The sequence below is a fragment of the Nerophis ophidion genome, linkage group LG06 (assembly GCF_033978795.1).
Source record: "Nerophis ophidion isolate RoL-2023_Sa linkage group LG06, RoL_Noph_v1.0, whole genome shotgun sequence".
In the NCBI taxonomy this organism is placed as follows: Eukaryota; Metazoa; Chordata; class Actinopteri; order Syngnathiformes; family Syngnathidae; genus Nerophis; species Nerophis ophidion.
The window spans coordinates 2,053,733-2,079,543 of record NC_084616.1 but is presented as its reverse complement, the minus strand read 5'-3'; the positions used below and the strand labels follow the sequence as shown (position 1 = coordinate 2,079,543).

Genomic DNA, 25,811 nt, shown 5'->3' with positions numbered 1-25,811 from the left:
TTCAGTAAGACAAGTTGCAGTACTTTATTGATACATTTTATTTCCAGGATTTTGAGGGCCAAATAAAATGAAGTAAGGGGTCACATCTGGCCCCCGAGCCTTGGGTTTGATGCCTGTGATGTAGACATTTCAATGGCTTCAGCACTGTTGGAACTATCAAATCCAGAAATTTGGCGACAAAAAGAGTTTAGTGGTGGAATCTTCTGTTGATTTACAATGTCTTCATTGAAAACGTGTTCTTAAGTTGAAGTCTTAGCCTACTCAAAATAAACAAATTCAACAATTTGCTCATTTATTATTCTACTTAACGACATCCAATAATCCTGAAATATATGAAGTGGATGCTTGTTCATTTTACTCCTCGGTAACACTGGGCAAGATGATCTTGTTGGGGTCAAAGTAGTTTTCTGTGATCAGAGGTAGACCCTCTTTCTCTCTCTGCAGGATGAGACGTTCAGCCTCCCTTCTGGCCCACTCACGCATACTGCAACACAACACAACACAACACAACCACACACACACACGTACACACACAATAAGGAATATTGCCTTTGCTTATCAAGTTCTTGTTTCACTGTTACAGTGCATCTGGAAAATATTTACCAAGCATCACTTTTTGGTGTTGGATAACCACATTTTGGAATATTGGTATTATTCACCGACCCACACACACACACAGCACCCCAGAATTCAAACCAGGAACCCTGTAGTTTCTGGACGACGGCTCTACCACCGTGCCAGTTGACTGGAATAAGAAAGATACTTTCCAGAGGCGCTGTATACTTTTATTATATACACCAAAAAGAACCAATTCAATAAAGTGTGGTAGTATTCCTCACGAGAGGAGAGTACCATGACCCCATACTTGCCAACCCTCCCGGATTTTCCGAGACACTCCCGAAATTCAGCGCCTCTCCCGAAAACCTCCCGGGACAAATTTTCTCCCGAAAATCTCCTCAAATTCAGGCGGGGCTGGAGGCCACGCCCCCTCCAGCTCCAGACCTGACTCAATGTTGTGACCCTCTTAAACAGGACAATACTGCCATCTACTGTACATAGAATACAATGTAAATATAGTCTACATTTAAGTGCAGCCAAGGAACATGCAGTAGGAAGTCTGTTCTGAAGCCCACAGTAGATGAGAAATGGGTTGTACTTGTATAGCACTTTTCTACCTTCAAGGTACAAAAAGCACTTTGACACTACTTCCACATTTACCCATTCACACACTGATGGAGGGAGCTGCCATGCAAGGCGCTAACCAGCACCCATCAGGAGCAAGGGTGAAGTGTCTTGCTCAGGACACAACGGACGTGACGAGGTTGGTACTAGGTGGGATTGGACCAGGAACCCTCGGGTTGCGCACGGCCACTCTCCCACGACGGCCCTAAGAGATATAACTTCATCACGTCGCCTGGTTATTGACTCCAACCCAATATATTACACCGTCGACGAGCAAAATGAAGAAATACGCTTGCAAGTTCCAGAACGATTGGAAACAAGAATTTCAGTTTATCCAGGAGAGTTTGAAGGGGAATGTTGCCTGTAAGTTTTGTAGAACAGACTTCTCCACTGAACACGGCGGAAGAACGGATATACTCAGCCATGAACGGTCAGTCAGCGAAGCACAAAGCGTCCGCAGCGTAGCATCGTTCACAACCCAGTATTATGGCCCACTTTGCAAAATGAAGACCCGATGGTGTAACTCATGCTGAGACAAAGATGGCTATGCTGATAGCTGGAAGCAACAACCCCTTCTCATTTGCGGATGTCTACAACAAATCCATGAAGGATGTTCCCGGATTCGGAGATCGCTCGCCAATACGCAAATGGCAGAACAAAGGTTACTCAAATAGTGAAAGGTAAGTGTTGTTGTTGTTTTTAGTAACCAACAAGCACAGTACAGGTAGTAGAACTGTGTTTTTATTACTGTGTATTTGATAGGTGCCGTCGAAATTCAACTATTTCTTTTATTGATGTATATAATAAAATAAATTATTATAGCTAGAATTCACTGAAAGTCAAGTATTTCATAGATATATACATATATATACATACATACAGGTGCTGTTCTTATTAGAATATCATGAAAAAGTAGATTTATTTCAGTATTATATTCAGAAGGTGAAACTTACATATTATATCAATTCATTACACACATAGTGATATATTTGAAATGTTTATTTCTTTAAATCTTGATGATTAGTACTGACAATTACTGAAAATTCAAAATTCAGTATCTCAGAAAATTACAATATCAGTTACAACTAGTACCCCAAAAATATTTTTTAGAATGTGGGCCAACTGAAAAGTATGAACATGGAAAGTTTTAGCATGTGCGGCAATCAATACTTAGTTGCAGCTCCTTTTGCCTGAATTGCTGCAGCAATACATGGAGTCCAGCAGTCTGTTGCACCCTCAGGTGTTATGAGAGCCCAGCTTGCTTTAATAGTGGCCTTTGGCTCTTCAGCATTGTTGGCTCTGGCATCTGGCATCTTCCCCTTCACAATACCACATAGCTTTTCTATGGGGTTAAGGTCAGGTGAGTTTGCAGGCCAATCAAGAACAGGGATACCATGGTCCTTAAAGCAGGTACTGGTAGATTTGGCACTGTGTGCAGGTGCCAAGTCATGTTGGAAAATGAAAACTTCACCTCCATAAAATTGGTCGGCGGTAGGCAGCATAAAGTGTTGTAAAACTTCCTGGTAGACTGCTGCATTGACCCTAGACCTCAGGAAACCCAGTGGACCAACACCAGCAGATGACATGGCACCCCAGACCATTACCCATTGTGGACATTTGACACTGGACTTCAGGCAACGTGGATTCTGTGCCTCTCCTGTCTTCCTCCAGACTCTGGGACCTTGATTTCCAAAGGAGATACAAAATTGACTTTCATCTGAAAACATAACTTTGGACCACTCAGCAGCAGTCCAGTCCTTTTTGTCTTGAGCCCAGGCGAGACGCTTTTGACGTTGTCTCTTATTCAAGAGTGGCTTTACACAAGGAATGCGACAGCTGAAGCCCATATCTTGCATACGTCGGTGCGTGGTGGTTCTTGAAGCACTGACTCCAGCTGCAGTCCACTCTTTGTGGATCTCCTCCACATTTTTTAATCGGTTTTGTTTGACAATCCTCTCCAGGGCGCGGTTATCCCTCTTGCTTGTACACTTTTTTCTACCATATCTTTGTCTTCCCTTCACCTCTCTATTAATGTGCTTGGACACAGAGCTCTGGGAACATCCAACCTCTTTGGCAATGACCTTTTGTGTCTAGTACTCCCTCTTTAAAGTATCAATGGTCATCTTTTGGACTGTTGTCAAGTCAGCAGTCTTCCCCATGATTGTGTGTCATACGGAATCAAAACGAGAGACCATTTAAAGGCTTTCCAGGTGTTTTGAGTTAGTTAGCTAATTACAGTATGGCACCAGGTGTCTTCAATATCTGACCTTTTCACCATATTCTAATTTCCTGAGATGTTGAATTTAGGGTTTTCATTGGTTGTCAGCTATAATCATCTCTTTTTTGGCAAAAAACACTTGAAATGTATCAGTCTGTTTGGAATGAATGTATACATTCTACAAGTTTGACTTTCTAAATGGAATTAATGAAATAAATAAACTTTTTCATGATATTGTAATAATATGACCAGCACCTGTATATATATATATATAGTGAAGTGAAGTGTGAGTTATATTTATATAGCGCTTTTCTCAAGTGACTCAAAGCGCTTTTTTACATAGTGACACCCAATATCTAAGTTACATTTAAACCAGTGTGGGTGGCACTGGGAGCAGGTGGGTGAAGTGTCTTGCCCAAGAACACAACGGCAGTGACTAGGATGGCACAAGCGGGAATCAAACATCCAACCCTCAAGTTGCTGGCACAGCCACTCTACCAACTGAGCTATGCCGCCCCATATATATGAAATATATATGAAATACTCGAGTTGGTGAATTATACGCCACCCCTCTTACCCCCCCCCCCCCCCCCCCCACACACACACACACACACCTCAATCACGCCCCCAACCACGCCTCCGCCCCACCCACACCCCTAACCCCCCGAAATTGGAGGTCTCAATGTTGGCAAGTATGCGTGGCTCATTACACAAATCCATTTAATTTCCATTACCCAGTTTCTAAATTGATTACATTGAAATGTACAAAAAACTAATGTACTTGGTTTTTGTTCTTCACCATAAACAACTTACGACAGTTTAAACTTTCTTAAAAGTCTTAAGAGTAAAATTTTAAGTGAAAGTATAGTTTTACAGCAGCACTCCCTTACTGCAAATTGCATCAAGGTTTATTTCTTCAAGTGAAAAATAATAACAGTCAACAGGGTTTCCCCAAGATGGGGCAGGGGCGAGGCCAGGGCACACATGATGCATATATTTTCTGTAAAAAGGCTAAAAAAAAAGGTTATGCTTACAATAAAAAACAAATCTGTGTTAATTGATACTTCTCCAGTCCTTTTAGAGAAAACAACATCACTTGTACTTGGTGTCGTTACTGTTCTGAAGGTTTGCATATTTATGGAATTGTTCCTTTAGTTCTACAGATAGGAGATCATTTCTGTTAAGGGTTTGATTATTATTATTTAATTCTATTTCATATGTGTCGTTTGGGAAGGTAAAATGTGTTTCTTTAAGTTGTTTAAAGGCCTACTGAAATGAGATGTTCTTATTTAAACGGGGATAGCAGCTCCATTCTATGTGTCATACTTCATCATTTCACAATATTGCCATATTTTTGCTGAAAGGATTTAGTAGAGAACAAGATAAAGTTCTCAAACTTTTGGTCGCTAATAAAAAAGCCTTGCCTGTACCGGAAGTAGCAGACGATGTGCGCGTTGTGGAGCTCCTCACATCTGAACATTGTTTACAATCATTGCCAACAGCAGCAAGAGCGATTTGGGCCGAGAAAGCCACAATTTCCCCATTAATTTGAGCGAGGATGAAAGATTTGGGATGAGGAAAGTGAGAGTGAAGGACTAGAAAAAAAGAAAAAAAAAGACTAGAGGGCAGTGGGAGCGATTCAGATGTTATTAGAAACATTTACTAGGATAATTCTGGAAAATCCCTTTTCTGCTTATTGTGTTACTAGTGTTTTAGTGAGATTATATGGTACCTGAAAGTCGGAGGGGTGTGGTGACCGCTAATGTCTCCAGTGGGAGGAGGTAATAGTCCGCAGCTGCAGGAGGATGCAAGCTCCGCTCATAACTACGGTAAAAGCAGACTTATTACCACAATTTTCTCACCGAAACCTGCCGGTTGACATGTGGTCGGGAACCATGTTCGCTTGACCGCTCTGTTCCATAGTAAAGTTTCACCTTCGGGAATGTAAACAAGGAAACACCGGCTGTGTTTGTGTTGCTAAAGGCAGCTGCAATATACCGCTTCCCATCTACATCTTTCTTCTTTGACGTCTCCATTATTCATTGAACAGATTGCAAAAGATTCAGCAACACAGATGTCCAGAATACTGTGTAATTATGCGATTAAAGCAGACTACTTATAGCGTGGATCGGGTTGGAAAAAAATGTCCGCTACAACCGTTGACCTCAAACGCATGCATCATCATACCACAACGTTTTCAACACAACACTTCACGGTAAATTTAAAATTGCAATTTAGTAAACTAAAGCGGGCGTATTGGCATGTGTTGCAATGTTAATATTTCATCATTGATATATAAACTATCAGACTGCGTGGTGGCTAGTAGTGGCTTTCAGTAGGCCTTCAACCGCTGCTATGGTTATGGGCTTTTTTGTTTCCGCCGGCAGCAAAAAAAAGTGTTAAAAGAGCTCCGGTCTTAACAAGCAAGGTTGCGTGGGTAATACTATACGGTTGCAGCTTGGAGAAGTAACTACTATTTGAATAATCAGAGCATCCCCCTAAGGTAAAATCCAGTCCTTTACAGGCTCCCGTACACTTACAGTGCATCGATGTCCGTGTAGATCCACCCATGCTGTTTGTTTACATTCAGGATGTTAGCAGTGAGCTATTGTATCCTCCTACGGTGTGTAGTGAAGCATGTTTAGCTATTCCTCGCCCTGCAGCGATAATGATACTTGTAAGAAACCTACTTTGTTTGGCGCCATGGAGACCAGGATTAGTGATTTAGAAGTAGCTAAAACACTGCAGATGGATGTTAGCCGCTAGCTAAGGGTGATTCAGCGTTTATGGCTTCAACTTCATGGTTTGTTTGTCAGCTAAAATGTGTCCATTCTCCCCTTCCTGTGTTTCTGCTTGTAAGTAGTCCGTTGGTGTGCGTTGCCTAATATGCACAAATGCAAGTTTTACCAGAAATGTCACCACAGCATCCGGGAGATTAAAAAAAAGTACTGCTATTTTTCAGAAGCAGTATACTACTGTTGTTAATGAATTGGTACCGCAGTAATTTGTTCTCACTCAGAAATCATTTTTAGGTGTGAAAACTTTTATTTTGCTGTGGCAGGCCACCAAGAATGATTATTACATTTTGGGGAAACCATGGTAACCATTCTTCTGGGGCTCTTATTTTGTTAGCGACAAGATACCACGCACAACCGTTTTACTGTGAAGGCCGGAGGTGTGCACTTGGTTTGTACAAGACTCCCAGTTACAGGTATAATTCATATATTAATATTATTAACCGGTTCAGTAAGAGGTGTGGAAATGCCCCCCTCTACCTCAAAGTACTGCTCACCCCCAAATCCTCCACACTACACCTGCGCTCCGGACAAGCTAACCTTCTCCAAGCTCCGAGGACAAAGTTCCAAACTATGGGAGACCGGGCTTTCTGCTTCGCCGCTCCCAGTCTGTGGAACACTCTCCCTGACCACCTGAGGGCACCACAGACTTGGGATGCTTTTAAAAATGGCTTAAAAACTCTTCTTTTAAAAAAAAGCCTTTATTTTGATATATGTGTGCTAGTTCTAGCTCAGGGGTCGGGAACCTTTTTGGCTGAGCGAGCCAAGAAGCCAAATATTTTACAATGTATTTACTTAAGAGCCATATAATATTTTTTTAACACTGAACACAACTAAACGCGTGCATTTTTAAGTAAGACCAACATTTCTAGAGTAAAATAGGTCTCTTATTCTTTGTAATAACATTGTTATTCTGAAGCCAAATGTGGAGGGGGCGTGGCCTTCAGGCCTGCAGCGAAGCGGGGTGTTGCCAGGATCGGCCTTGAAATCAGCGACAGGTGTGTAGATGGCCCACCTGGGCCTTGTTATCTAATCATCTGTCACTCTGTTATAAGCAGCAGCCAGGAGGAGAGACGGGGTTGGGGTTGGGGCTGGAGGCAGAGCGCGAGCGAGAACGAAAGAAAAAAAGGCAATTGCTGGAAAGCAACTGAGAGACTTATTGAGAAATAAAACAATATTGTAACCCTGAAACGGGCTCTCATGTCGGTGCTTGGTGGTCTGAAGAACCCCCAGGAGGGCAATCCCCACACTAACCAATAATAAATAAATAACTTCTTACCATTAACGCCACTTCTTGAACAGGTGCGGTAGAAAACGGATGGATGGATTAAAAATGCATGAGAATGTTTTGTATTTTTAACACTGTGATTACAAGTGGAATTATTCATTACTTATCGTGTTAAGCTATGTCAGCTCAGATTTATCCGAGAGCCAGATGCTGTCATCAAAAGAGCCATAGGTTCCCTAACCCTGTTCTAGCTACTAGGCTGTTTTTGTTTTTATTCTTTTACTATTTATTTTACTTGTTGGGGGCAGCTATTTGTGGTTTTAGCGTTGTTGTTTTGTTTTTTAAATACACTGTAGCAGTTTGAGGTTGTTTGCTCAATGTGAAGTTTTTTTTTACAAATAAAATGTATTATTATGATGATATTGTATGATCATAATGCAGAACAAGGCCATGGATATGTTCCTAACAAGTTGCAAGGACTTCTATTACTGTTTGTAGCTTCAGGGTCTGTGAGAACGGGGTGATAAAGTTAGCATAGTCGGTGTGACACCAAGACCACCAGGGGCTGGGCTTTTCTCTCTTCCTTAAGCTTTTACTGTATGAAAGTACAAGTGAAATCATACCCAGGGTCTGGTAAGTAGTGAAGGAATGTTCCTCCGACGACGAGACACAGAGACACACCAAAGAAGAAGGCTAATCTCATGTTTATGAGATCCACCTCAGGGTCATTGGAGAAGCCATAGTATTCTGGATTCTGTAAAATAGCAAACAAGTGAAGAAGATCAGTCATACAACAGAAATGGCAGAGTATCTGACGATACAATTATTATTGCTAATCATTTAATCATAATTGATGGAAATAATTATTACTGATTTGGTTCCTAACTGGTAGCTACAGTTTGTTCTCTGCATTGGCAAACACATTTAAATTAATTATTCTATGGGAAATGTGCCTAAATGTACAGAACACTGTTGAATACAATAATGACACTACGAGATAACACCAAATGTATTCCAGAGTAAAAAGTTGTATAAAAATGTTTTGTTCTTGGTTGGAATAAAAGTGAAGTATGGAAGCAAGGTTGGTTGCATGAACAAAGTGTCTCTGGTAAGCAAGCAAGGCAAGAATGATCAGTGATGAGTGGGAGGGACACACCTCCACACAGCCAATCAGGTAACAGTATCAACTGTCAAGCTGTGCCATATTGTTGTCTCGTGGTTAAAATGAAGACAAAAGAGGAAAAGTCATTTGGACAGAATGGCACTTTTTTTTTTTTAATTATTTAAAAAGGGACCGTAATCAGACCAATGTGGTGTGTACATGATGCAAGGCAAGAGCGCTAATACCACACCACCTTAGCCACGCTCACCCTTTAGAGAACATCCGTAACTTCCTGCCACTAAACCTGCAGAAAATAGTTCTTCTCAGGTTGCATTATGTTTACATTTTCACACTTTGCACTATTTTCTTACACGTTATCAAGCATTTTGACAAACTCATTTTTTGGTCCAGAGGACACCACGTCCACACTCTCCAAATGTGGACTCGTAAGACCACAGAACACTTTTGCACTTAGCATCAGTCCATCTTAAATGAGCTCGGGCCCAGCAAAGCCTTTCTGGGTGTTGATAAATGGCTTTGCATAGTAGAGCTTTAACTCACACTTATAGATGTAGTGACCAACTGTAGTTACTGACAGTGGTTTTCTGAAGTGTTCTTGAGCCCACGTGGTGATATCCTTTACACACTGATGTCGTTCTTTGATGCAGTACCGCCAGAGGGATCCAAGGTGCGTAGTATCATGGCTTTGGTGCAGTGATTTCTCTGGATTCTCTGAACGGTTTGATGACATAACGGAGCGTAGATGGTTGAGAAATGTTGTTCTTAAACAATTTGCTCAGGCATTTGTTGCCAAAGTGTTGAACCTCGCCCCAGTTTTTGTTTGTGAATGAGTGAGCATTTCATGGAAGCTGCTTTTATAGCCAATCATGGCACCCACCTGTTCCCAGTTAGCCTGTTCACCTGTGGGATGTTCCCAAAAAGTCTTTGATGAGCATTCCTCAACTTTCTCACTCTTTTTTGCCACTTGTGCCAGCTTTTTTGAAACATGTTGCGGGCATCAAATTCCAAATGAGCTAATATTTGCAACAAATAAAGTTTTCCAGCGTGAACATGAAATATCTTGTCTGTGCAGTCTATTCAATTGAATATAAGTTGACAAGGATTTGTTGTATTTTATTTTTATTTACCATTTACACAAGGTGACAACTACACTGCTTCTGGGGTTTGCATATCGTAATATATCGCTCAGCCTTAGTTTCTCACCACTCGCCTACTTAACGCTGACAATTATTTCCATATATCTGAATTAAAAGCGGCCGGTTCGCACAATGAAGTCAAGACGAGATGTTAGTTTAACGACATGTTGGATGTGCAAGACTGGCAGTGACTTGGAATACAAATGTTACATGAAAGCCAATAACACAGCCGCCAAACAAAGTCAAAGAGATTTCTTTCAAAATCATTCATGGTTATTAGCCTGGAAAGACTGTGATGGTTGGATACAAGAAAGGCATTGATGTGACCTGCACCTTATGTACCATGCATGTTGCACCTTATGTTACCTGCACCTTATGTTACCTGCACCCTATGTAACATGCATGTTGCACCTTATGTTACCTGCACCCTATGTAACATGCATGTTGCACCTTGTTACCTGCACCCTATGTAACATGCATGTTGCACCTTATGTTACCTGCACCCTATGTAATTTGCATCCAGAGACTGTTTACCACCTGTTTAGGACTTGTGACAGCACTCCATCACTATGGCAGCATGTGTTGCTTCATCCTGGACAATATTCATGACAAATTTGTGCCTTGTTTTAAAGATGAGATATCTAGTTTTACACTATATGAACAAAAATTGAAAAGGAATTCTACCTTTGCAACCTCATTATTCTATTGGCTAAGTTTTATATTCATAAAGTTCAGCAGCCTAACAGCCTGGTGGTGAAAGCTGTTGGTGAGTATTTATTGTAACATTGTAGAGACGGAAGAAGTATTTATTATAATAATGTACAGGTGGAGGAAGTATTTATTGTAACATTGTACAGGCGGAGGAAGTATTTATTGTAACATTGTAGAGACGGAAGAAGTATTTATTATAATAATGTACAGGTGGAGGAAGTATTTATTGTAACATTGTACAGGCGGAGGAAGTATTTATTGTAACATTGTAGAGACGGAAGAAGTATTCATTATAATAATGTACAGGTGGAGGAAGTATTTATTGTAACATTGTACAGGCGGAGGAAGTATTTATTGTAACATTGTCCAGGCGGGGGAAGTATTTATTGTAACATTGTACAGGCGGGGGAAGTATTTATTGTAACATTGTACAGGTGGAGGAAGTATTTATTGTAACATTGTACAGGCGGGGGAAGTATTTATTGTAACATTGTACAGGCGGGGGAAGTATTTATTGTAACATTGTACAGGTGGAGGAAGTATTTATTGTAACATTGTACAGGCGGGGGAAGTATTTATTGTAACATTGTACAGGCGGGGGAAGTATTTATTGTAACATTGTACAGGCGGGTGAAGTATTTATTGTAACATTGTACAGGTGGAGGAAGTATTTATTGTAACATTGTACAGGCGGGGGAAGTATTTATTGTAACATTGTACAGGTGGAGGAAGTATTTATTGTAACATTGTACAGGCGGGGGAAGTATTGATTGTAACATTGTACAGGCGGAGGAAGTATTTATTGTAATATTGTACAGGCGGAGGAAGTATTTATTGTAACATTGTACAGGCGGGGGAAGTATTTATTGTAACATTGTACAGGTGGAGGAAGTATTTATTGTATCATTGTACAGGCGGGGGAAGTATTTATTGTAACATTGTACAGGCGGAGGAAGTATTTATTGTAATATTGTACAGGCGGAGGAAGTATTTATTGTAACATTGTACAGGCGGGGGAAGTATTTATTGTAACATTGTACTGGCGGAGGAAGTATTTATTGTAATATTGTACAGGCGGAGGAAGTATCTATTGTAATATTGTACAGGCGGAGGAAGTATTTATTGTAATATTGTACACGCAGAGGCTATTTATTGTAACATTGTACAGGCGGGGGAAATATTTATTGTAATATTGTACAGGCGGGGGAAGTATTTATTGTAACATTGTACACGCAGAGGCTATTTATTGTAACATTGTACAGGCAGGGGAAGTATTTATTGTAATATTGTACAGGCGGAGGAAGTATTTATTGTAATATTGTACACGCAGAGGCTATTTATTGTAACATTGTACAGGCAGGGGAAGTATTTATTGTAATATTGTACAGGCGGGGGAAGTATTTATTGTAATATTGTACAGGCGGAGGAAGTATTTATTGTAATATTGTACACGCAGAGGCTATTTATTGTAATATTGTACAGGCGGGGGAAGTATTTATTGTAACATTGTACAGGCGGGGGAAGTATTTATTGTAATATTGTACACGCAGAGGCTATTTATTGTAATATTGTACAGGCGGGGGAAGTATTTATTATAATAATGTAGAGGCAGGAAGTCACCTTGACATAGTATGTAAATAAGAACTCCTACATATTATATTATAATAATGTAGAAGCAGGAAGTCACCTTGACATAGTATGTAAATAAAAACTCCAACATATTATATTATAATAATGTAGAAGCAGGAAGTCACCTTGACATAGTATGTAAATAAAAACTCCTACATATTATATTATAATAATGTAGAAGCAGGAAGTCACCTTGACATAGTATGTAAATAAAAACTCCAACATATTATATTATAATAATGTAGAAGCAGGAAGTCACCTTGACATAGTATGTAAATAAAAACTCCTACATATTATATTATAATAATGTAGAAGCAGGAAGTCACCTTGACATAGTATGTAAATAAAAACTCCTACATATTATATTATAATAATGTAGAAGCAGGAAGTCACCTTGACATAGTATGTAAATAAAAACTCCTACATATTATATTATAAGAATGTAGAAGCAGGAAGTCACCTTGACATAGTATGTAAATAAAAACTCCTACATATTATATTATAATAATGTAGAAGCAGGAAGTCACCTTGACATAGTATGTAAATAAAAACTCCTACATATTATATTATAATAATGTAGAAGCAGGAAGTCACCTTGACATAGTATGTAAATAAAAACTCCTACATATTATATTATAAGAATGTAGAAGCAGGAAGTCACCTTGACATAGTATGTAAATAAAAACTCCTACATATTATATTATAATAATGTAGAAGCAGGAAGTCACCTTGACATAGTATGTAAATAAAAACTCCTACATATTATATTATAATAATGTAGAAGCAGGAAGTCACCTTGACATAGTATGTAAATAAAAACTCCTACATATTATATTATAATAATGTAGAAGCAGGAAGTCACCTTGACATAGTATGTAAATAAAAACTCCTACATATTATATTATAAGAATGTAGAAGCAGGAAGTCACCTTGACATAGTATGTAAATCAATCAATCAATCAATGTTTACTTATATAGCCCTAAATCACTAGTGTCTCAAAGGGCTGCACAAACCACCACGACATCCTCGGTAGGCCCACATAAGGGCAAGGAAAACTCACACCCAGTGGGACATTGGTGACAATAATGACCCAGTGGGACGTCGGTGACAATGATGACTATGAGAACCTTAGAGAGGAGGAAAGCAATGGATGTCGAGCGGGTCTAACATGATACTGTGAAAGTTCAATCCACAATGGATACAACACAGTCGCGGGAGTCCAGTCCAAAGAGGATCCAAGACACAGCAGCGAGAGTCCCGTTCACAGCGGAGCCAGCAGGAAACCATCCCAAGCGTAGGCGGACCAGCAGCGCAGAGATGTCCCCAGCCGATACACAGGCAAGCAGTACATGGCCACCGGATCGGACTGGACCCCCTCCACACGGGAGAGTGGGACATAGAAGAAAAAGAAAAGAAACGGCAGATCAACTGGTCTAAAAAGGGAGTCTATTTAAAGGCTAGAGTATACAAATGAGTTTTAAGGTGAGACTTAAATGCTTCTACTGAGGTGGCATCGCGAACTGTTACCGGGAGGGTATTCCAGAGTACTGGAGCCCGAACGGAAAATGCTCTATAGCCCGCAGACTTTTTTTGGGCTTTGGGAATCACTAATAAGCCGGAATCCTTTGAACGCAGATTTCTTGCCGGGACATATGGTACAATACAATCGGCAAGATAAGATGGAGCTAGACCGTGTAGTATTTTATACGTAAGTAGTAAAACCTTAAAGTCACATCTTAAGTGCACAGGAAGCCAGTGCAGGTGAGCCAGTACAGGCGTAATGTGATCAAACTTTCTTGTTCTTGTCAAAAGTCTAGCAGCCGCATTTTGTACCAACTGTAATCTTTTAATGCTAGACATGGGGAGACCCGAAAATAATACGTTACAGTAGTCGAGGCGAGACGTAACAAACGCATGGATAATGATCTCAGCGTCTTTAGTGGACAGAATGGAGCGAATTTTAGCGATGTTACGGAGATGAAAGAAGGCCGTTTTAGTAACGCTTTTAATGTGTGCCTCAAAGGCGAGAGTTGGGTCGAAGATAATACCCAGATTCTTTACCGTGTCGCCTTGTTTAATTGTTTGGTTGTCAAATGTTAGAGTTGTATTATTAAATAGAGTTCGGTGTCTAGCAGGACCGATAATCAGCATTTCCGTTTTTTTGGCGTTGAGTTGCAAAAAGTTAGCGGACATCCATTGTTTAATTTCATTAAGACACGCCTCCAGCTGACTACAATCCGGCGTGTTGGTCAGCTTTAGGGGCATGTAGAGTTGGGTGTCATCAGCATAACAGTGAAAGCTAACACCGTATTTGCGTATGATGTCACCTAGCGGCAGCATGTAGATGCTGAAGAGTGCAGGGCCAAGGACCGAACCCTGGGGAACTCCACACGTTACCTTAACGTAGTCCGAGGTCACATTGTTATGGGAGACACACAGCATCCTGTCAGTAAGATAAGAGTTAAACCAAGACAGGGCTAAGTCTGACATACCAATTCGTGTTTTGATACGTTCTAATAAAATATTATGATCGACGGTATCGAAAGCAGCGCTAAGATCGAGGAGCAGCAACATAGATGACGCATCAGAATCCATCGTTAGCAATAGATCATTAGTCATTTTTGCGAGGGCTGTCTCCGTCGAGTGATTTGCCCTGAAACCGGATTGAAAGGTTTCACATAGATTGTTAGACGCTAAGTGTTCATTTAACTGCTCCGCAACAATTTTTTCAAGGATTTTTGAAATAAAGGGAAGGTGAGACACCGGTCGGTAATTTACCATGAGGTCAGGATCGAGGTTAGGTCTTTTAAGAAGAGGATGAATAACCGCTTTTTTGAATGCTAGGGGAACAGTGCCCGAGGAGAGTGATAAGTTTATAATATTTAGCACTGATGGACCTAATAATACAAAGAGTTCCTTGATCAGTTTCCCAGGAAGAGGGTCAAGTAAACATGTTGTCTGTTTTATTCCCTTAACACGTTGTAACAATTCCTCTAATGTTATTTCCTCAAAACGAGAGAAACTATTTTGGAGGGCAGTATCCGCCGTATATGCAATCGTGTCAGTGTTAATAGAACCCCGTTGTAGCTGGGACGCATTGTCTTTAATCTCCTTTCTAATGACTTCAATTTTCTTACTAAAGAATTGCATAAAGTCATCAGCTGAGTGGGTTAAGCTACTGGAAGGAGTCCCTTGTTGGGTTAGCGATGCTACCGTACTAAACAAAAATTTAGGATCGTTTTTATTACGGTGGATGAGATTTGAGTAATATTTAGCTTTAGCTAAGGTAAGCATGCGTTTATAAGTTATTAAACCATCACTCCATGCTTGATGGTGCACCTCAAGTTTAGTCGTGCGCCATTTGCGTTCCAGCTTTCTGCATAATAATTTCTGAGCTCTAGTTTCTTCTGTAAACCACGGGGTGCGCTTTTTTGGAGCCTTTTTTAACTTTAGCGGTGCTATGTTATCAATGGTTTCGCGCAGGGCGTCGTTAAAGTTGTTAGTGAGGTTATCAATAGAGCCCACATACTTTGGGAATGGTGCCATTACCGAGGGCAGTAGGTCCGCAAGAGTTGTCGTTGTGGCTGTATTAATGTTGCGGCTGCTATAGCAGTTATTATTATTATTAGTTTGACGAACATGCGTCTGAACCTCGAATTTTATAAGGTAATGATCGGACAATACTTTAGTATACGGGAGTATCGTAACTTTGGAAACGGTGATGCCCCTGACAAGCACTAGGTCTATCGTATTACCGTTGCGATGCGTGGGTTCATTTATTATTTGTGTGAGACCACAGCTATCAATTACAGTCTGGAGCGCTACGCACGGTGGGTCCGATGGGGTATTCATATGGATATTAAAGTCCCCCATTATGATTATATTATCGGCGTGTGTCACTAGATCAGCAACGAACTCTGAGAATTCATTAATAAAGTCCGAATAGGGCCCTGGGGGGCGGTAGATAACAGCCAGGTGTAGAGGCAGCGGTGTGACAGACCTCATAGTAAGCACCTCAAACGATTTATATTTATTATTTATGTTAGGACTAAGGTTAAAGTTTTCGTTGTATATTAGTGCGACCCCCCCACCCCTTTTGAGCGGACGGGCAATATGCGCATGTGTAAAGTTAGGAGGACATGCCTCATTTAGCGCAAAAAAGTCGTTTGGTTTAAGCCAGGTTTCGCTGAGACCGATGACGTTAAGATTGTTGTCTCTGATAATATCATTAACTAACAACGTTTTGGGAGACAATGATCTTATGTTTAAAAAACCTACATTATAGGTAGTGGGCTGTTTTAGGGAGTTTTTGATCAAATTATCCGTAGTAGCAATATTAATAATGTTGTGTTTATTATGCCCAGTGCATTTAGTATAGTTACGACCATATCTAGGAATTGATACGACAGGAATTTTCCGATTGTTTGATTGTTGCTTTGATAAACTGCACGCATCATGGTTAGCCACCTCAGTAACGGGGATTTTCCGATTGTTTGTTTGTTGCTTTGATAAACTGCACGCATCATGGTTAGCCACCTCAGTAACGGGGATTTTCCGATTGTTTGTTTGTTGCTTTGATAAACTGCACGCATCATAGATAGCCACCTCAGTAAAACACATGTCCAACTCTGAAACACTCAAAGCAGAAACAACTTGTTCTAATTTAACAGACTCCTTACCCAGACCAGTAGTCGCGCATTTTCCATCTAAATCCGTCTTCGGGATGGAGGAAAGTGGTGTTCTGTGGGGATTAGCCTTCTGCTTTGTTTTTAGCCCCGCTCGGCATCCGCGTTTCCGATCACACCGCTGGCGTCTGCTCCGTAGACGGCCCCCACTGCTACTAGACTCCCCTGCTTCACAGGCCGCTGGATGTAGCCGCCGATGTAATCCCATGCTAGTTAGCAAGTCTAGCACGCAAGTGTCTATCGGTCCAAAACGGCCCGATGTGTCCACATCCAGAAGTGTCTGGCGGTCGTACGTGATCACGGAGTGACCACGATGTGAGCCAGCCATAAACTCCTACATATTATATTATAATAATGTAGAAGCAGGAAGTCACCTTGACATAGTATGTAAATAAAAACTCCTACATATTATATTATAATAATGTAGAAGCAGGAAGTCACCTTGACATAGTATGTAAATAAAAACTCCTACATATTATATTATAAGAATGTAGAAGCAGGAAGTCACCTTGACATAGTATGTAAATAAAAACTCCTACATATTATATTATAATAATGTAGAAGCAGGAAGTCACCTTGACATAGTATGTAAATAAAAACTCCTACATATTATATTATAATAATGTAGAAGCAGGAAGTCACCTTGACATAGGGGTTGACGCGGCCGTGGCCGACATTCGGTGCCGCATGTTTGAGTTCCGTCGCGATGCTGGAACTGACAGCCTCGCTCGGCTTGGATTGGGACACGCCTCGAAGCGGCAGGTGTCCGGCAGGTAAGCGCGGCAGGTGTACAGCAGGTAAGCGCGGCATCAGAAGAGGTCCGAGCCGCGCCAAGCGGGACAACATTTTGTCTGATGTTGGCGAAGGATACAGTCGCCCCGGAACCGGAAACCAGCTCTTAGTGACGTCACGGTTCAGCCTGCCTTCTTCCAAGTAAAATGGCTGCTGGCGTTTAGTTTAAAGCGCATTACTGCCCCCTCTGGAGGCATGTGCTCATTACAAAAACAATGATTGAGTCGTAGGGCTCCTGCAGGCTTAGAATAAACCACTAAAGTCCTACTGAAATGAGATGTTCTTATTTAAACGGGAATAGCAGCTCCATTCTATGTGTCATACTTCATCATTTCACCATATTTTTGCTGAAAGGATTTAGTAGAGAACATCCACGATAAAGTTGGCAACTTTTGGTCGCTAATAAAAAAGCCTTGCTTGTACCGGAAGTAGCAGACGATGTGCGCGTGACGTCACGGGTTGTGGAGCTCCTCACATCTGAATATTGTTTATAATCTTGGCCACCAGCAGCGAGAGCGATTCGGACCTACAAAGCGACGATTTCCCCATAAATTTCAGCGAGGATGAAAGATTCGTGGATGAGGAAAGTGAGAGTGAAGGACTAGAAGAAAAAAAAGACGAGGGCAGTGGGAGCGTTTGAGATGTTATTAGACACATTTACTGGGATAATTCTGGAAAATCCCATATCTGCTTATTGTGTTACTAGTGTTTTAGTGAGATTATTTGGTACCTGAAAGTCGGAGGGGTGTGGCCACGCGTGTGGTGACTGCCAGTGTCTCCGGTGGGAGGAGGTAAGAGAGTCCGCAGCTGCAAGAGGACACAAGCTCCGCTCATGTCTACGGTGAGAGCCGACTTATTAGCACAATTCTCTCACCAAAACCAGTTGGTTGACATGTGGTAGAGAACCATGTTCGCTTGACCGCTCTGTTCCATAGTAAAGCTCCACCTTTGGAAATGTAAACAAGAAAACACAGGCTGTGTTTGTGTTGCTAAAGGCAGCTGCAATACACTGCTTCCCACCCACGTCTTTCTTCTTTGACGTCTCCATTATTACTTTAACAAATTGCAAAAGATTCAGCAACACAGATGTCCAGAATACTGTGTAATTATGCGATTAAAGCAGACTACTTTTTGCCATGAGTGGTGCTAGAAGAACATGTCCGCTACAACCGGTGACGTCACGCACACACCTCATCATACGAGTCATCATTCCGCGACGTTTTCAACAGGGTACCTAGCGGGAAATTTAAAATTGCAATTTAGTAAACTAAAGCGGGCGTATTGTCATGTGTTGCAATGTTAATATTTCATCATTGATATATAAACTATCAGACTGTGTGGTGGCTAGTAGTGGCTTTCAGTAGGACTTTAAAATGAGTAATATTCCACTCAAACTGACCTCTGGAACGTGTGCCACTGCTTTCAGAACAGTGGTGTCCAATCTGCGGCTTACGGCACATTCTTAAAATACCATTACAAAAAGAAACACATTAAAAAGTGGAGTTATTTTGTCCTCGCTCCAAAAACAATAATGAATCAAAATCAATGTTATGAATTATTGTGTTATTCAAAGTTTCAATGACATTACATCAAATATTTAACTCTGAACATTTTTTTGGGGGGGTTATTGCATACATTGTGTGTTTACCATAAATCAACAAAAAAATGGGCATTAAACAAACAAAAAAAAACATTACAAAAATAAATAAGGAAAACGTATAATATTAAGTTTAACCTGAAGTTGATCAAGAGATGTAATTGTTGAAAGTTAAAAAAAAATGTATGATGATGTAGGACTTCTTTGAACACTTTTATGAGCAGGACACTTTTGGATCCCTGATCATTTTAGTGGAAGTTTCTTTTAAATAATAATGAATCAAAATCAATGTTTTGGTGAATTATTGTGAAGTGAAGTGAATTATATTTATATAGCGCTTTTTCTCTAGTGACTCAAAGCACTTTACATAGTGAAACCCAATATCTAAGTTACATTCAAACCAGTGTGGGTGGCACTGGGAGCAGGTGGGTAAAGTGTCTTGCCCAAGGACACAATGGCAGTGACTAGGATGGCGGAAGCGGGAATCGAACCTGCAACCCTCAAGTTGCTGGCACGGCCGCTCTACCAACCGAGCTATACCGCCCCCTTATTCAAGATTTCAATTACATCACATCAAATATTTAACTCTGAACTATTTTGGGGGGGGGGAATGTTGCATATTTTGTGTGTTTACCATAAAATGAAAAAAAAAAGGGCATTAAGCAAAAAAACATAACGTAAAAAAAATAATAATAATACAAATTTATGATATACAGATTAACCTGAAGTTGATCAAGAGATTTAAGCATTGAAAGTAAAAAAATAAAATTAAAAAAAATGTACAAAATAAAAAAATATAAAATAATGTAGAACACTTTTATGAACAGGACCCTTTTTTTTTTTTTTAGCATATTTTGTGTTTTTACCATAAAAAAACAAAAAAAGGGCATCAAACAAACAAACAAAAAAAAAACCATAAAAAATAAATAAATAATAAAAACGAATAATATACAGATTAACCTGAAGTTGATCGAGAGATTTAAGCATTGAAAGTAAAAAAATAAATTAAATAATGTAGGACTTATTTGAACACTTTTATGTTAAATATTTTGGGGTTTTGCCATTATAAAAACATGTTTTTCTTCAACAAAGGGCATAAAAAAATGATTATATAATCAGATAGAGCTGAAGTTGATCTAGTGATTTAAATATTGATACGAAAAAATCATATGTGACTTATTTTTAACATTTTAATGACTGTGATCCTTTTGGGTCCCTGGGACCAAACTTGTAATGTAAAAAAAAAAAAAAAAATTATTTTTTTTAAATTGATAAATTGTATTGGTTTGGAAAACTCAAAATATCACAATGGCCCCTGCATGCTTTCACCCTTCCTGCTTTAGAGAATACATTTGTCACACTTGAGCTGTGAGCCTACTTAGCTAGTAGGGTCAAGGTTCCGGAACATTCCATAGTTGTGGGAGGCAGGTGCAGTTCTGCACACTTGCAACGTTGGCTTGAAAGTGCGAGACTGGGAATAATCTTTCATTAGCACACAAAGATCTGGTATCGCTGGTAGCAATGATTCAGTATCGATCCACACATACGTCGATTCTTACATAAATATGACAGAAGAATGAAGGCTTTATTTCATACTTTTAGTGATGTAAAACACAATTGCCACCAATGGAGTTGTTGAGAATATTTATTTGTGCCCGTTATACAATCATATGAATGATTAAAAAGTGTAACTCTGGCAATTCCATTGGGTAAATGTCTACACTTTCATAAAAATGCACAAATTGCTAGCTCATAGTCCAGCTAGGTACTTTTCAAATATGAAATAAGCTTTTTTTTACATGAGAGGATGGAAGGCAAAGCATTGAAGAAGGAATACAAAACAAAGTTATTTGGACAAAGGCCTCTCAAAATAAAAACATGGAAGATAAAAACATTTCTGAAATAAACATTGATTCAAGTAGCTCACTAGTTTTGGGGGAAAAAAGGCTTCTTTGACATGTTCATAGTGACTTTCCAAATGCAGAACACTTTCATGAAGTTTTGGCCCACTCTGTCTCCAAAGTGTGTGAGGACATTTGACATTTGGCGTGCAGCAGGACAGTTGTTTCAAAAGACCTTTCCATGGCAAGTTTACAGAAGTACAGAAAGTTATGTTTCCATGATCCGAGACTTAAATAACTCTTCTTTGATATGAGAGACGAACACAGCATGTGTCGCTAAAAGCAGGGAAGTTGTGTAAAAGGTAAATAAAAAGAGAATACAACAACTTATATTCAATTGAATAGACTGCAAAGACAAGATATTCAACATTGGAACTGGTCAACTTTGTTATTTGTTGCAAATATTAGCTCATTTGGAATTTGATGCCTGCAACATGTTTGGAAAAGCTGGCACAAGTGGCAAAAAAGAGTGAGAAAGTTGAAGAATGCTCACCAAAGACTTATTTGGAACATCCAACAGGTGAACAGGCTAATTGGGAACAGGTGGGTGCCATGATTGGCTATAAAAGCAGCTTCCATGAAATGCTCACTCATTCACAAACAAGGACGGGGCGAGGTTCAACACTTTGGCAACAAATGCCTGAGCAAATTGTTTAAGAACAACATTTCTCAAGCGGATATTACGAGGAATTTAGGGATTTCACCATCTACGCTCCGTAATATCATCAAAAGGTTGAGAGAATGTGGAGAAATCACTGCACGTAAGCCATGATATTACACACCTTGGATCCCTCAGGCGCTACTGTAAAGGATATCACCACATGTGCTCAAGAACACTTCAGAATACCACTATCAGTAACTGCAGTTTAATTTTCCTAAGAGAACTCTCCTGAAGGAATCAATAGAGTGCTATCTATACATCTACAGTTGGTCGCTACATCTGTAAGTGCAAGTTAAAACTCTACTAAGCAACGTCGTAGCCATTTATCAACAACACCCAGAAATGCTTCGCTGGGCCTGAGCTTATCTAAGATGGACTGATGCAAAGTGCAAAAGTATTCGGTGGTCTGAAGAGTACAAATTGTTTTTGGAAACTGTGGAGCAAAGAGGAAAAGAACCATGGGGACTGTTGTAGGGTGAAAGTGTTGTAGTCAGCATGTGTGATGGTATGGGGGTGTATTAGTGATTGTTGTAGGGTGAAAGTGTTGTAGTCAGCATGTGTGATGGTATGGGGGTGTATTAGTGATTGTTGTAGGGTGAAAGTGTTGTAGTCAGCATGTGTGATGGTATGGGGGTGTATTAGTGATTGTTGTAGGGTGAAAGTGTTGTAGTCAGCATGTGTGATGGTATGGGGGTGTATTAGTGATTGTTGTAGGGTGAAAGTGTTGTAGTCAGCATGTGTGATGGTATGGGGGTGTATTAGTGATTGTTGTAGGGTGAAAGTGTTGTAGTCAGCATGTGTGATGGTATGGGGGTGTATTAGTGATTGTTGTAGGGTGAAAGTGTTGTAGTCAGCATGTGTGATGGTATGGGGGTGTATTAGTGATTGTTGTAGGGTGAAAGTGTTGTAGTCAGCATGTGTGATGGTATGGGGGTGTATTAGTGATTGTTGTAGGGTGAAAGTGTTGTAGTCAGCATGTGTGATGGTATGGGGGTGTATTAGTGATTGTTGTAGGGTGAAAGTGTTGTAGTCAGCATGTGTGATGGTATGGGGGTGTATTAGTGATTGTTGTAGGGTGAAAGTGTTGTAGTCAGCATGTGTGATGGTATGGGGGTGTATTAGTGATTGTTGTAGGGTGAAAGTGTTGTAGTCAGCATGTGTGATGGTATGGGGGTGTATTAGTGATTGTTGTAGGGTGAAAGTGTTGTAGTCAGCATGTGTGATGGTATGGGGGTGTATTAGTGATTGTTGTAGGGTGAAAGTGTTGTAGTCAGCATGTGTGATGGTATGGGGGTGTATTAGTGATTGTTGTAGGGTGAAAGTGTTGTAGTCAGCATGTGTGATGGTATGGGGGTGTATTAGTGATTGTTGTAGGGTGAAAGTGTTGTAGTCAGCATGTGTGATGGTATGGGTGTGTATTAGTGATTGTTGTAGGGTGAAAGTGTTGTAGTCAGCATGTGTGATGGTATGGGGGTGTATTAGTGATTGTTGTAGGGTGAAAGTGTTGTAGTCAGCATGTGTGATGGTATGGGGGTGTATTAGTGATTGTTGTAGGGTGAAAGTGTTGTAGTCAGCATGTGTGATGGTATGGGGGTGTATTAGTGATTGTTGTAGGGTGAAAGTGTTGTAGTCAGCATGTGTGATGGTATGGGGGTGTATTAGTGATTGTTGTAGGGTGAAAGTGTTGTAGTCAGCATGTGTGATGGTATGGGTGTGTATTAGTGATTGTTGTAGGGTGAAAGTGTTGTAGTCAGCATGTGTGATGGTATGGGGGTGTATTAGTGATTGTTGTAGGGTGAAAGTGTTGTAGTCAGCATGTGTGATGGTATGGGGGTGTATTAGTGATTGTTGTAGGGTGAAAGTGTTGTAGTCAGCATGTGTGATGGTATGGGGGTGTATTAGTGATTGTTGTAGGGTGAAAGTGTTGTAGTCAGCATGTGTGATGGTATGGGGGTGTATTAGTGATTGTTGTAGGGTGAAAGTGTTGTAGTCAGCATGTGTGATGGTATGGGGGTGTATTAGTGATTGTTGTAGGGTGAAAGTGTTGTAGTCAGCATGTGTGATGGTATGGGGGTGTATTAGTGATTGTTGTAGGGTGAAAGTGTTGTAGTCAGCATGTGTGATGGTATGGGGGTGTATTAGTGATTGTTGTAGGGTGAAAGTGTTGTAGTCAGCATGTGTGATGGTATGGGGGTGTATTAGTGATTGTTGTAGGGTGAAAGTGTTGTAGTCAGCATGTGTGATGGTATGGGGGTGTATTAGTGATTGTTGTAGGGTGAAAATGTTGTAGTCAGCATGTGTGATGGTATGGGGGTGTATTAGTGATTGTTGTAGGGTGAAAGTGTGGTAGTCAGCATGTGTGATGGTATGGGGGTGTATCAGTGATTGTTGTAGGGTGAAAGTGTTGTAGTCAGCATGTGTGATGGTATGGGGGTGTATTAGTGATTGTTGTAGGGTGAAAGTGTGGTAGTCAGCATGTGTGATGGTATGGGGGTGTATTAGTGATTGTTGTAGGGTGAAAGTGTTGTAGTCAGCATGTGTGATGGTATGGGGGTGTATTAGTGATTGTTGTAGGGTGAAAGTGTGGTAGTCAGCATGTGTGATGGTATGGGGGTGTATTAGTGATTGTTGTAGGGTGAAAGTGTGGTAGTCAGCATGTGTGATGGTATGGGGGTGTATTAGTGATTGTTGTAGGGTGAAAATGTTGTAGTCAGCATGTGTGATGGTATGGGGGTGTATTAGTGAATGTTGTAGGGTGAAAGTGTGGTAGTCAGCATGTGTGATGGTATGGGGGTGTATCAGTGATTGTTGTAGGGTGAAAGTGTTGTAGTCAGCATGTGTGATGGTATGGGGGTGTATTAGTGATTGTTGTAGGGTGAAAGTGTTGTAGTCAGCATGTGTGATGGTATGGGTGTGTATTAGTGATTGTTGTAGGGTGAAAGTGTTGTAGTCAGCATGTGTGATGGTATGGGGGTGTATTAGTGATTGTTGTAGGGTGAAAGTGCTGTAGTCAGCATGTGTGATGGTATGGGGGTGTATTAGTGATTGTTGTAGGGTGAAAGTGTTGTAGTCAGCATGTGTGATGGTATGGGGGTGTATTAGTGATTGTTGTAGGGTGAAAGTGTTGTAGTCAGCATGTGTGATGGTATGGGGGTGTATTAGTGATTGTTGTAGGGTGAAAGTGTTGTAGTCAGCATGTGTGATGGTATGGGGGTGTATTAGTGATTGTTGTAGGGTGAAAGTGTTGTAGTCAGCATGTGTGATGGTATGGGGGTGTATTAGTGATTGTTGTAGGGTGAAAGTGTTGTAGTCAGCATGTGTGATGGTATGGGGGTGTATTAGTGATTGTTGTAGGGTGAAAGTGTTGTAGTCAGCATGTGTGATGGTATGGGGGTGTATTAGTGATTGTTGTAGGGTGAAAGTGTTGTAGTCAGCATGTGTGATGGTATGGGGGTGTATTAGTGATTGTTGTAGGGTGAAAATGTTGTAGTCAGCATGTGTGATGGTATGGGGGTGTATTAGTGATTGTTGTAGGGTGAAAGTGTGGTAGTCAGCATGTGTGATGGTATGGGGGTGTATCAGTGATTGTTGTAGGGTGAAAGTGTTGTAGTCAGCATGTGTGATGGTATGGGGGTGTATTAGTGATTGTTGTAGGGTGAAAGTGTGGTAGTCAGCATGTGTGATGGTATGGGGGTGTATTAGTGATTGTTGTAGGGTGAAAGTGTTGTAGTCAGCATGTGTGATGGTATGGGGGTGTATTAGTGATTGTTGTAGGGTGAAAGTGTGGTAGTCAGCATGTGTGATGGTATGGGGGTGTATTAGTGATTGTTGTAGGGTGAAAGTGTGGTAGTCAGCATGTGTGATGGTATGGGGGTGTATTAGTGATTGTTGTAGGGTGAAAGTGTTGTAGTCAGCATGTGTGATGGTATGGGGGTGTATTAGTGATTGTTGTAGGGTGAAAATGTTGTAGTCAGCATGTGTGATGGTATGGGGGTGTATTAGTGAATGTTGTAGGGTGAAAGTGTGGTAGTCAGCATGTGTGATGGTATGGGGGTGTATCAGTGATTGTTGTAGGGTGAAAGTGTTGTAGTCAGCATGTGTGATGGTATGGGGGTGTATTAGTGATTGTTGTAGGGTGAAAGTGTGGTAGTC

At 40.6% G+C, this 25,811-nt stretch overlaps 1 protein-coding gene across 1 annotated transcript; it reads right to left on the bottom strand.

Annotated features, from left to right (window-relative positions):
• On the bottom strand, nucleotides 1–17,615 carry LOC133554060 (NADH dehydrogenase [ubiquinone] 1 beta subcomplex subunit 11, mitochondrial-like). The gene is made up of 3 exons (XM_061902425.1): nucleotides 17,351–17,615; nucleotides 8,047–8,177; nucleotides 1–484 (listed from the first exon to the last, which is right to left on the bottom strand). Exons 1-3 carry the CDS (start codon nucleotides 17,552–17,554, stop codon nucleotides 355–357), a joined length of 465 nt encoding a protein of 154 aa, XP_061758409.1. The 5' UTR covers nucleotides 17,555–17,615; the 3' UTR covers nucleotides 1–354.
• Between the last annotated feature and the right edge of the window lie 8,196 nt (nucleotides 17,616–25,811).